General features: G+C 41.0%; 1 protein-coding gene across 5 annotated transcripts in view; it reads right to left on the bottom strand.

Annotated features, from left to right (window-relative positions):
• The window catches only part of DLGAP1 (DLG associated protein 1), a 390,022-nt gene that overhangs the window by 82,728 nt on the left and 293,813 nt on the right, over positions 1-13,481 (bottom strand). For all 5 annotated transcript variants that reach the window (XM_056485289.1, XM_056485287.1, XM_056485286.1 and 2 more), the window contains 2 exons: positions 10,071-10,248; positions 7,695-7,935 (listed from right to left, as the gene is read on the bottom strand). In XM_056485289.1, coding sequence (XP_056341264.1) covers positions 7,695-7,935; positions 10,071-10,248 — 419 coding nt within the window. The remainder of the gene's footprint in view (positions 1-7,694; positions 7,936-10,070; positions 10,249-13,481) is intronic.

The raw sequence follows: 13,481 nt of genomic DNA on the forward strand, positions 1-13,481 counted from the left end.
TCATACATCATATTTGAGTTTAAAATGGGAATTACTGACATGATGAAATATAATGATTCCAAACAAACTGCTGTACTACAAGAGGGGCCCTGTAGAGCTGTACTCATTAAACACACTCATTAAAAATTCTTAGTTTTTTAAAATCAAAAATCACTAAGCTACTTAAAAAAGCCCATCAACACCAAGTATGTAATCTGTAACTTCCTGCAAAATCCTATGGCTCAAGAGAGCTTTGCAAGTACTATATCTGGGGGAAACCAAAATACTGAGATTTGTCTTAAAGGAATGATGTGGAACTTAGGGCAGGTGAGTGGTAGCACATGGCTGGAGATTGGACAGTAGCACAAACTAAAAAGAAAAGCCTGAGGATTTTCACACATTGCATGTATTAATTAAGCATAGCCTCTTCAGGAAAGAGGACTAAGTCTTGCTTCCCAAAAGACAACTGTAGTTAAAAGCACATTAGTCTATTTTAGGAACATGGCAGGAATTATTGCTCGAAATGTGATCTCATTATATAAATTAGGGCATGTCTTCTTCTACTAATTCAGCTCATTTCTGTCACTGCCACCACAAAAACATTGCAATGGAAATAAGCTGGAACAAAAAAAAGGTTCCAGTTAACGTTGTACTTTTCCATAAAGTGAAAATTTAATTATTTGCTCTCAAGCTAAGGAATGATGTGTATCAAATTCTCAGAGTTCTGAGAATTAGAGCAATGACCAGCTCCTGGGAACAAAATTTTGGGATAAAAGTTACATTGCCCTCTCACAATTTACAAACAGGAAAGGACTATGGGCTCATTTTATTTTATATCCTGCTGCATATTCCACCCATTAGTGTGCAATTATAAGCTGGCCCTGCTGTGGGAAGCTTCCTTGGGACGTGATTCCAGGAGTATTTCAAAGAAGGTTGGTTCCTCCCTCTGTGTTCAAGTCAGGTATCTCTGTCCCCAAAACCACAGGTACATGAGGCTGCTGGGTCAGAGCTGCTGAAATCTCATCAGCCTTGCCCTGCACCTGGGCTCTCCTAGGACACCTGAGCTGAGCCAAACTGCTGCCCCTGTCTGAGGGTCTGAGGCAGACCTGCCAGCCAGCCCAAGCTGCCTTGCAGCAGTGAGCAGGAGAGACTGTTTGCCACAATCCATTGCCTCTTGGATTGTGGCAAAATCACTGAGGTTTCACGCTCCTTTACGGGCTCAGAAAAATGTTAATTCTCAGCTAATGAGACTTGAGGCATGCAGTGCTCAGTCAGCAGAACAACTTTTAAATTACTGTTTTGCTTGTAATGACTTCCTGTACGTTTGTTATGGTACATCAAGTTTCTCAGCTAGGTGCTGGACATTCAGGTGCTGTAATACACAGGCACGGCTGCAGGCTCCACCAGGGCACTTCCACAAGAACGTGCACACCAGCAGGAGTGGGGTACACAACCAGGGACCAGGACTCTCTCCCTGCATTAGCACACTGGGAGGTTTCCATGAAACTGGGGTCCTGAACATCCCTACAAAAATCTCCAGTAGTGGTTCATTTGATATAACCTAGTCTGAAACTAAAGCAGAGTTCAAATCTGAACATGCTCTGTACTCCTTTAGTGAGAATTGTGAAATCTTAAATATTAAAATTACAAATATGAAATTATAATAATTTTTTGTGTGCGCAATATAATAAAAAAATAATGGATTAATAATAATTTAAGCACATATCATACAAATATATGCAAAGGGCTTCCACAAAAATTTTCGTATCTGTAACAAAATTAATGCAAGATTAACAAATAACAAAACATTACATTTTAAGTAACTAATCCCTGTGTTGTCTATTTGTGCTTCACTTGATAAGAAATGCATTTAATAGTTCTTTGCATAGAACAAGAGTGATTTTTGTTAAAGTTCTCTTTCTCCTCTAAAATCATGTTTTTTCCCATTTCATTTGAGACTATTAGCTCACAGGTCTGATGGCCATCTTACTCCCAGCATCTCAAAAGGTCAACAGGGTCTTACACAGCAGCAAGCTGAGCAGCACAGGTATCCTGGGCTTTGCCAAAGCACAGCTGGAGGTTTGAGGGAGGTGTAGTCCTGGTGAGGCCACATCTCAAGTGTGTGCCAAGCGTGGCACTCCCCAGCAGGAGTATGATTTGCCCATTTTCAACCTTGGAGTTGTTTGGGCAGCTGGAGAAGCCAACCAAACAAGTGCTGCCTCAACAAAATAGCAGAGTTGTTCCACTTCTGGAAGTGTTCACAAAGTAAGACAACATATTCCTCCAAGACATTTTAAACTCGTGGTTTTGAATAATTAAGATCTTTCTCACATTCTTACCTCAGTATGAGTCTCATGCCAAATGTTTAGAAGTGTTTTAAGCCAATAAAGAATAAGAATAGTAAGAAAAGATGGAATACTGAAAGGTAATACTGGTTTTTCATTCCCTGTATTTGAAACACATTTATAACTTTGGAGACTGCTATAAACTCCTCCAAATGATGTTTTCAGATGTGAAAGAAAAAATTAGGCCATGCCCTACAAAACAAAGTCCTTTCACCCTTTCTGAATATCTCATTAAAAACCTTCACTGGCTTCATAAAAATGGTGTTTTTTTGGCGTGATATGGAGCTTAACATTTATCAAGCTGCCTATAGGTTAGACGAGATTAAATTCATACTAGCTATAGACAGGCACTTTTGAAATTGGAAATAAGGTTCTCCTCCAAGGTCAGATCCTCATTAGTAAAGGAAAACATTTTGAAGTGCTGATTTAAGCAATTTGATAGCAGATCCAAAGGCAGAACACATTTTAGGATTACTCAAGGAAAGAGAGGAAATGAACCATGTAAATTCTTTGTCAAACAGTTTTCTACAACCTTCAGATTTATTTTAACTTTTAACATCTGCATGAAGGCCTTAGTGTAGCTATATTTCTTCAGACCTTCAGTGGAAATACTCTTAATTTTGGTACAGATCCAGAAACCAGCCTTAGCTTCAGCTGGAAATCACATGTGAAATCCTAATACCTTGTTTCCTTTTGAACAGAGCAGTCTCTGAAAGGACAGCTCTGAGGAATCCAAACGACTTGCATCTGGTGTACACTCAGTTACAGCTTCCTTATCCACAGGATTTGATTTTATTTTTAAATTCTGCCTGGCACAAGTCAGTTTTTTGACTTGTTTGCATTTTATATGCTTATTTATCTATTTATTTATTTATATATTTTAAACTGGCTAAGCAGCCCCTTAGAAATTTGATACGAAATACCTGATTTGTCTTGACCAGATGTTTCAATGAATGGAAGGAAAATGGTTTGCTCAGCTGAAAGGCTGCAATTAGCATATACTCTATCCTTCTCTAACCTGCTGGCTACACAGCAGGATTTCCTTGGGATTTTTATTTATTTTGCTTTTAAGCAGAAGTGCAATATTACTGAGAATCACCAGATGGCATTGCAGCAGATAACTGATATTTCTCTTCACCTAACTCTACAGAGGATAGGCACTGAATTGCAACCCAGTGCAGAGCTTTTCCTGATGTTATTACTTGAGCTCTGTTAGAGAGATGTCATTACATATTTGTATATTATACTATATTGTATATTTGTATCCATGTGTGCTCATGCCTGAGCCCTGACAATGTCATAAGGTTTGTTTACAGCAAAGGAAAATTTAGAAACATAGACACAATAAATGTGGGAGAAAGAAGTTCTTTAGACTACTTTAACATTTCATTGTTTCTTAATTACTGCATTCTTCAAACCCATTGACATGATTCACAAACTTCAAATTGTTAACAGGCTGCTTGTTTAGTGACTGGATTTGTTGGCTGAAGTGCTTCAGCTACAAGAGTTGCATCTGCAAATAACCTGGGATCAAATTATGTAATAACTCACAGCTCATTAAACTCCTCTGAAGAGATCAAATGACCTGGGTGTTAATTTTTAGTGCAGCCTGTGGTGTATAACATATGTCAGCACTTCAGAGCTGCTCTGCCTCCCAGCCTGCACAGCCCTGCTCCCAGGGATGGCCCCAGTCAGGATGCCTCCATGGGTACCACTGACACTGAGAGAGCAGATATGAGGGTGAACAGAGCTTTCCAACCAATTAGCTTTCAAGGCATGACACAGCTGTGACACAGAACTTATTTATAACTCCATATAAAGTGTCCAGGTTGCATTTTCTCCTCCACATTCAAAACCTCTTAATTTAAAACATGGATAAAGGGAGTTTGTAGCCAGGTGGGGTGTTGGGAGGAAAGGGTTAAAACCAGAAAATTTGGCAAGGAGGGAATAGCTTTTGCTCAACATGACCTTGCAGCTGGGAATGCTAAAAATGTCAGAGTGGGAAAGAGTGTCCATTTATTACACCTAGTGTTGTTCATCCTCTGCTGGTTTTGAGAAGTAGAATTCCTGTGCAGGGACAACACACTCACAGAAATGCTTGAGCCTTTTGCTGGGAGTGAGAGATCACAGAAGTACAGCCTTGTGATAAACTGCATGTGTGCAAAGCCCTGTGATATCTGGGGCAGGCAGTGTGTCCCCTCATCACTGTGTGCTAGGATGAACTGAGCCTGATGGAGCCTGTGTGTCTCTTTTCACTGGGGTGAACCAAGCCCAACAGAGCCCGTGCCCCAGTGTGTCTCTGCTGCCCAGCAATGCTGGTGAGGTAATGAAACAGCTCTACTCTGCATTCCAGCTGTGGTTTGGTGGCTGCCATTGTTACCTGTATGTGTTGACTCACACATGGGGATTGACCTCTTCTCCCAGGCAAACAGCGACAGGATGAGAGGACTTAGTCCTAAGCTGTGCCAGGGAAGCTTAGGCTGGACATTAGGAGGAACTTTGGTGGCAGATTTTTGTGAGGTTAGGATTTGCCTCTCCACTCATAGTGTAGCATTTCACCCCTTTGGTGACATCAGGATCATGCCTCCATCTCCATTTTTACACTTGGGCTCAGTTACATCCAGCTGCAGCCACCCCTCAGAGCTCCCAGAGCAGTTCTAGGACCAGTGCAATCTGGGCACATCCTCAGGAACTGAGCTAGAGGTGCAATTCCTGATTGCAGAACTAAACCACCAACGCTGTGAGGCAAAAGGAAATGAAAACCTGAGGCTGCTACAGCGAGGGCTAACAGGCAGAGTGTGATTTTTGTCCATTTTTCTTGCTTTATCCACATGCCTGGAAAGCTGTGGATCACTGCTCTAGAGGAACAATTTTGAATCCAGTAAACCAACAGCTCTCCTGTCTTTTCCACCATCAAGCTGGCATTTTCCTGGACTTCCAGCTGTCAGAGTTTCTCAGTATCAGTGTATGATCACAGCTTTGGTATTTGTGGGTTAAAAGCCATGTTCTTGAGGGAATTGCTAAAGTTGATGCAAGGAATCTTTCTTGGTTGAACAGGCAGAGATGCTTTAGGGGCAGGAAGACTGTTCTCTCATTTGGGATGTTAAAACCATTTTTAGACCATAACTGCTCCCATGTCTCCCACAAAAGCATTTGCAACATCATCTCAGTGGAGATAAACCTGAGATACTGTTCTCCTTTCTTCACGTCTGCCTAGTTGTTGTGCCATTTCCCATTTTATTGAAGTAGATATTAATAGAAACCATCAACATTGCCTTTCATATTTCTCTTCTGTGAGCCAGGCACAGACAACACCAAAGTAATCAATATAGATGCTTTTGAATAGAATTAATTCAATTCTAATCCCCATTAAAGAGACAGTGGTATGTAAGTCAGATATTAAAAGAGACAAGTTGCCTGAAATGCTGCCAGTGGAAGGGATGGGTCCTTGGAGGCCAAGATTCAGAAAATGAAAAAGATAACTCAGTAAAATTCCCACAGCAGAAAACAGGCATATACAGCAATCTTTAAATGCTTCTATGTACGTCCAAAGAGAGCACTGCAAATCATTCCTCTCTGCTTTAAATGGCTTGACTACAGAAGCAATAACCCAAGACATCCTCACAGGACTATGCTTTTCAATATCACAGTTTTGTTCATATGATTTTTTAAATAAAGCCAGCTATCCAGAGAAGAGATCAGGCCTCTATGGTTGCACTACAAAAAAGGAACCATAAACAAGAGATAGTTAACAGTACAGATTTTCCTCTTTCATGTTTTCCAGTGTTCTTGGCTGGCACACACAGCCAACCTTCTCCATTTTTACACCATTATCCCCAGACAGAGCATTCACTTTCCTAAGTGACAGGAACAGCCTCTTACATACAGATAATGAGCACAGTTATTTTTATAAGGGAAAAACGTTATCAAAGCCATTCTCACAGAACAGAAAACCCTCTCTGGGACCCAACCAAGCTCATCTCACAAAGATGAGTGCACACTGAAAAATCCCTGAAAACTCCCATCCTTCAGCTTTTGCCTCAGAATACGTTTGACACAAACTAATACCACACAATGAAGTAGCACACACCTTATGCAAATCCTGTCTTTGTGGTTTGGTGCAAACCCTGTGTGCTTACAAGGACTATTTCTATAGCAGAAATGCTGTCATGTGAGTACTATTTCTTTAGTGATTTAGATGAGGATTGCTCTGCAGCATTTGTTAAAAAATGCTTTGATGTTTGTGATGCACTGCCAATATATTTACAACAGTACTTAAACTTGCTACTTTTAGAAAAATCTTTAATTTAGCTGAACGTTTTTGGTAAAAGGATTTAAAGTGTTCTTTGATGACATAAAACAATTGACAAGCAGCTTTAAAAAAGACTTACAAGGAATAAACAACTGCACCTGTGAGATAACACACAAAAAGACAAAAGTTTACAGAAAACAAATGAAAAAATACAGCAAAAGAGATAGTAGGTACAGTGAAATACATATATTAGTCAATATTAGTCAAGAATATGGTTAGTATATGAACAGTGTATGAATAGTAAATGAAGCTTGCAGTGGAATGGCTGCACAGAAGTCAAAAGAAAGAGGCTCTCTCTCATCCTGCCACAGGGAAGAGCACACACATGTAATGGCTCCTGCCTCTTGCTTTCCTGAATGAGAGAGGCAGATTTAGAATTTGGTTTAACTTGGTTTTTCTTCCCCTTAAGCACTATTTTGGTGACAAACTCTGAGATTCATCATGGTTATTTCCAAAAGAAAAGCAACCTCAAACATTAAAAGGAAGGTTTGAAGTCTCACGTTTACTCCAAAACCTCTCCCTCTAGCAAGGCTTGAATAATTTGAAATGCAGAAAGAATGTAACAGCAAAATGTGCACATGCACGTTTTGACCTGCAGACTGCTTCTTCCTTTCTTCATTCTCACATCTAGATGGGGCCTAGAGAGCTGGAACAGTCTCTTCGAGCCAGTAAAAACCACATCCAGTAATTTATACAATCACTTCAACTTTGTGTACGACTTCATTGGAGGGATCCTTCTCTGCTGGTCACAGCCAGCAGAATTGCTAACCCAGAGCCTTCTGGTTCAGCCCTGCCAAATTGTGATTGCTCTTTTGGGGAGTAGACACGACCTTGGACTTCCCTTCTACGTGCTTTTAGCTCAGAGTAAATTAGTTTGGGCACAGAAGGAACCACAACTGCATCAGCCTTTGCCTGTGTGCGATTTGAGGCTGATTAGTCCGTCCAGCTCCCCGGTGGAACACAGACTCTCTTAAGGGCAGAGAAAAGCTTGATCTGGTGGAGGTGCACTGGAACACCTTCCCTGTGCTCCCCTGCGGGTTTCCCTGCGCGGTACTCACCAGTGCTGCTCTGGATGGTCCTCACGGTGGTGGTGGTGCGCGGCGGGGAGGAGGAGCGCAGCGAGATGCACTCGTCATCCTGCGAGCATCCCTTCTCGATGGCTCGGACATAGCTGTGGCTCCTCATGCGGAAACAGCCCGGCATGGGCAGGTCCAGAGCCTCCACCGCCTGCGACTCCAGCTCGCTGAACACCGACTCGCAGACCGACTCGAACTGCCCGTTCACCTCCATCTCGCTCACCTGCAACACACGCCAGGCTCAGGGCACCCTGCAGGGACACACCCTCCCCAGGCAGCACAGCGCCTGCTAGAGCATCCCCCGGCACAGGGTGAAACGAGACATCCCGCAGCAGCAACTGGGAGGGAAAAAACTGTATAAAAGGTGTTAGGCAAAGATTCAGCACAGTATGGGCTCTTGGCTCTTCTGAAACTGGTGGGAAGCCTGGAGCCCTCACAGCAGCTTCTTTTTTATCTCACAGCAGAGATTGAATGTTTGGTCAGTGTGATCATAAAACAAAAATCATTGTGGGGTGAGGAAAAAACCAAGAAGGGTCAGCTTAGCCCCAGTACATTATCAATGCAACCCACAGGCAATCACAGTGATAAAAACGTGAGTGGCTGGGAAGCTGAAGGGAAACAAAAACAGGAAGGAGAGGTTGGTAAGGGAACCAGCTTTGCTGCTGGGGAAAAATGTAGAACTAAATTTCTGGCTGAGAGCAAATGCAAAGGAATCTTTAGACCCTTTGTGCAGCAGACACTAGGTGGTGACAAAGACTTGTGCTCACAGTGCTTAAAGAGCATTCAGAAACTTCCTGCATGTCTTAAGAACATGGAAACCATTTACCTTTGCTTAATTAGTAATGGATGGTCATGTTTCTAAACTGAGAATTGAGCCCTGAGCTTGGCATTAAAGCACAATAATTATCACTGTAGGAAACAAGCAGATGGGAACCATCACTTGAGGATTTTGTTAGTTCTCAAGCATGTACAAGACCATGTTAACAGGAGAAGATAAGACTGTGTCAGGATGGCAGAAAAAAAACCAACATTAGAAATTATCTTCCAGGATTAATGTTACAGGAAAAATGTTTTGCAGAGTCTTTGTACGCAAAGACTTTGTACGCAAAGACTTTGTACACAAAGACTTTCTAGCTGAAAAATCTCAGAGAGTAAAACTTTTTTTTTCAAAAAAAAACTTTAAAAAACATGGAGTAGTAGTAGTAGTAGTACATCAAAAAGAATAATCTTACTATGGCAGAGAATAGCCAACCCTCAAGTAAGTATCTCTGAATTAGTGCATTTTTAAACCAAAAAAACTCATACACTTTGGCAAATGATAACCACTCCACTCCTTGGCTGGCAACTTTGTGTTTTGGTGTGCAGCTGAGCAAGTAACCTTGACTTAATGCTCATGTAGCTGCCTCTGACACCTAAATTTCTGGGCTGTTTTCTCCTAGATACATCCTGACCCTCCTTTTAGAGCATCAGCCCATGCCCTGTGCAAAGTGCCTCACCACAAAATACACAGGTGAATACTCTGAAGTCTCTAAATATAGTACACTGCAGAAAGGGAAAATACAGTTCCATACTGTAGTGGCACATGTATTTGACATGGCCACAGCTGAAGTCCTGGTGTCACTGACATCACACACATTTTTTTGACATTGCAATGATTTGACATGTCAGTCATAAGGAGTCAGTGTCTGGCACCACAAATCCTGCCTGCTGCACTTCTGGACTAGCGTAAGGAAGTGCTTCCATCCAACTGATTTACCCAAATGATCCACTTAAGCTAATGAGCCAAAAATCATACCAAGGAGCTAGAGGATGTAGCAGATGAACTACTGGCCCTCTGCCCTGTGGTGTACTGGCACTTTTGTACTTCTTTCAGATCTGTTCCCTATAAACTCAATTGTACAAGCACACTGAATGCAAGCACAGGCTATTTTATAACATTAAAACACATAAACTGGATCTGTCACAGTGGACTTCATTTTTCTTCTTGTTGAAGAGCATGAAGATCTCTTACAGGATCTCAGGGCAAAAATACAGACAGATTTTTTGCAATTAATATATGTACTGTAATATTTGTACTATTTAGGTGAAAAGCTTGGAGGTACACAAGGTAAAGAATGCATAAAATAGCATAAAGAAACTAAAATCTCTAATAAAATAGTGGATTAAAAACTATAAACAGCCTAATTTTACTTCAGCATCTCACTCAGCACACAAACTTTTTTTTCGAGGCATTCAAAAATTTTTGATTGGAGGTACTCAGCACGAGATCCTCAAGAACCCTGTTCAATGACAGTGTTGGTGAGCACCCCTTAAAGCAAAATCCAGTTCCTCCTGCTGCCCCAGGTGCACATCACCCACCTGGCTGATGGTGCTCATGGCTCTCATGTAGCTCTCGTTGCGGGAGCGGAACTTGGGGGACGTCAGCAGCCCTGCAGGGTCCAGGCTGTCCAGGCTCCTGTTGATGGACACTTCACTCACTGCCCTCAGGTAACTGTGGCTCCGGATCTGAAGCTTTGGCGAGTGTTCACTGGATATCCTGGCAGTTTTGGGTGGGGGAAAAAAAAGAAAAAGGAAGAAAGAAGATATTCGTCAAATCCAAATGGCCTCACCAGGAGTGAGAATAACCAGATGTTTTTCACTGGAACTGCATGACTTGAACAAGTCCTTGTTTATTCATAAAATAAAGGCAATGTCAGTACTTCTATTTGGATTACCCCACCCTTTTATTTGGTGGAAGGAAAAGGATGGAAGGGATTTTCTTTTTATTTTTTGCAAACCATGTCTAAGCATAATGGCAAAATAATGTTCATTTTCTTTACTGACAGCAGAATGGAAAAATTTTACACTGACAATGACAACATCCAGCTCCAGCAACCCCCCTACTATGTGGGACTTTTGAAGTGACAACACTGAAATGGCTTCACGAGCTGCTTTTAAAAGTGCAAGAGGAGCCACTAAAATGAGCAGCAGAGAAAGCCCTGTGGCCTTACAGAGATGAATGCAGCAACCATCAAAACCAGCTGGGGAGGCAGGTAAAGAAAGAAGAGCCCTGACAGTTCAATCAGCTGGATGATCCTACATTTATCAACTGAACAGCCACATCCCAAAATGCTGCTGGTGCTGTGACTCTCACATTTTCCCATGTATGTACTCATGAAATGGGATGGTTTCTCATGGGCTTTCAAGGGTGGAGAGGCCAACAGGGCAGGCAGATCACACAAACCATGCAAAATGCACTCATAGTACACCTCAACCTGGGAAATCATCCCAACAGCATAGGCCACCTGATAAGGTTTGATATGCTTTAAATTTTATTATTTTTATTTAGACCTGGCTTAAGCTGCGACTTAATGATTGCTAGGGAAGTAGCTTTACACAATGATGTCAAATTAGAAGTTTAAAAGTCACAGTTGTATTTCTGAAGTGATAACTTTGCCTAGATTTTCAATACAAGTGACAGGTGAGATGTACAAATAATCAAAACCAAACAAAAATCCCTCCCCCCTGCCCCCCATTCCCCAGGGAGTTTGTACTTCTGCTGTGTCCCTGCCATATGTGCTAAGAGTCAGCTAGAACAACCCTCCACCTGTGAGATATTTTATTCTCTGAATGTGCTGGCTAAGTGCTGTCTTCTCAACCTGAGACATCCTATGTAAGTCACAAAAAGTGTGTGAAATACACTTGTATGAAATACAATTAATTTGGGGGATGTGCCTTTTGAAAGAACTCATCAATAAATAAAGTATCAAAAGGATGAGTCTTCGATATATTTCTGATTTTAAAATATTCTTCATGTATGACAAAGCAAACTAATTAAAATATTAACTAAATTTTCCATTTTAAAATGTAAATCTCATAGAGATGTTTACAGGTATATGAAAGAAAAATCTTTAACCTAATTACAGGCTTAATCTTTGTCTCCTAATCTTTAGAAATACATGCACAGCTGACCTGATGAGGAGAATCCATTTTATGTCTAATTCCTGAAGCATTTGGAGATATTTTGTATTCAAGTATCTAATGATGGTAATTAGTATCAGCAATTTCCCAGTGGCATGCACAATTCTGGTAATTGTCAATGCATTTTGGGAGGACGATTCCATTGTGTAATTGCTCACCTAAGTAGTTCAGAAACTGGGTCTGTTTCTGAATGGTCCAATGCTGTAATAAAATCTAGGCCATCTCTACAAAAACATATTCTCTGGCTGCTAATTACCTTCCTAATAAAAATACACAAACTTATGCTAATTGCCCAATACTCCTGTCACAAGATGAAGAGAAAGCCTTTGCTTGCCATTTTACTGTGCATATAGTGCAATACAGCAGCCATTTCCATACTCTTTGACTCCTTACACCACTTGATTCCACATGACAAAACCTGACAAAACCATTAGAATAAGTGGTGCTCCAAACAACTCAAAAAAAAAGGCAAAAAAAGTGATGAGAAGTCAACTCTTAGTAATGGTTTAATTTGTTTACTGCATTTTGGTAACTAACATTTACCATGTATGTCTTAGAAGAAAATTTATTACCTGTTATTGGATTAAAAAAATTAATAATTCAACAGACATGGTTTTTCTGATGCATGAGCTACTTCACCAGGCTGCAGCTCTGCAAACTGATCAGTGCTGCCTGAAATGCATCTCCTAGATTGGTTTAAAACGTATTTTATGGTTATGACGTGAACAGATTGCTGCCAATGTGTGGCATGCAAAATTCAAATGAGCTTGATTAGCTGTCAGTTAGTCAAATATGTCACTAGGGCTGGTTGCTGCCCACTGATTAGCTGAGCTTGCAAGAAGACTGCAGCACATCACAGGATTCAATGTGCAGATACTGCCAGACAGAAACCTGCACGAGCCCTTTAAAGAGTGGAACCAATATAACAAGATGCAAGTATCCACAGCACAAAGATTTTGCTGTGGCAGCCAGAGTAAAGATCATGTAAGATACTCATGGAAGTGTCATGAAAAGCCACCACAAAGAATGTAGAAATGAATTTTCTGCATGCATTAGTGTTGTGTATTATTTTCCCAACTCCTCTTGAAACTAGGGAATTCTCATAAACGTAGATGTCCCCCCCCTTTTTTTTTTTTGTGGATCCTCAGCACATCTGCCTTTGTTTTTGTTTTTGTTCCTCACTATGCAGCTGGCCAGTTTGACACAAATCCAGAACCATATTTTATCTTAATCTGTGCACACCTCCCACCCCCTGTATAAACCAGAGGAGGTAGCTGGATGCTGTTGAAGGAGGTAACTCCTTGCTTTATTGATTGCTACAATCTCTGTTTCATTAGATGTAGTGGTGGGGGAAAACAGGAAAATTAAAAGGATTTAAACATAGAGAAAGAAACATTGAAGGCTTGCATTGATAATGATTACTGCTGCTTTTACAGCTGTGGAATAAATTGTCACTATGTCCTACAGTAAAGTTTAATGAACAGCTGAAATGCCACCTGAAATTTTGATAATATGCCACTTAGAATAAATCTGACTATGTATGATGTGCAAGATCTGAATGTATAATTAATTTTCTTGGGGTTACTATTGCCAGTAACATGTAAATGAAAACACCTTTTTCTTCCTTGAGGATTCAGGCCCATCTCTTATTTATCCTGCATTACCTAACTTTCTGTTTGTGCCATTGTAATTTCCACAATAAGTACAACATGCCAGGGACTGAGGCTTTGGGTCAGCTCTTTGGCCAATACAGAATGGTCTTCTGGCTCCACTCACTGCTTTGGATGTATCAATTGGCAGAAGTGGGAT

The sequence above is a fragment of the Oenanthe melanoleuca genome, chromosome 2 (genome assembly GCF_029582105.1).
Source record: "Oenanthe melanoleuca isolate GR-GAL-2019-014 chromosome 2, OMel1.0, whole genome shotgun sequence".
NCBI classification, from domain to species: domain Eukaryota; kingdom Metazoa; phylum Chordata; class Aves; order Passeriformes; family Muscicapidae; genus Oenanthe; species Oenanthe melanoleuca.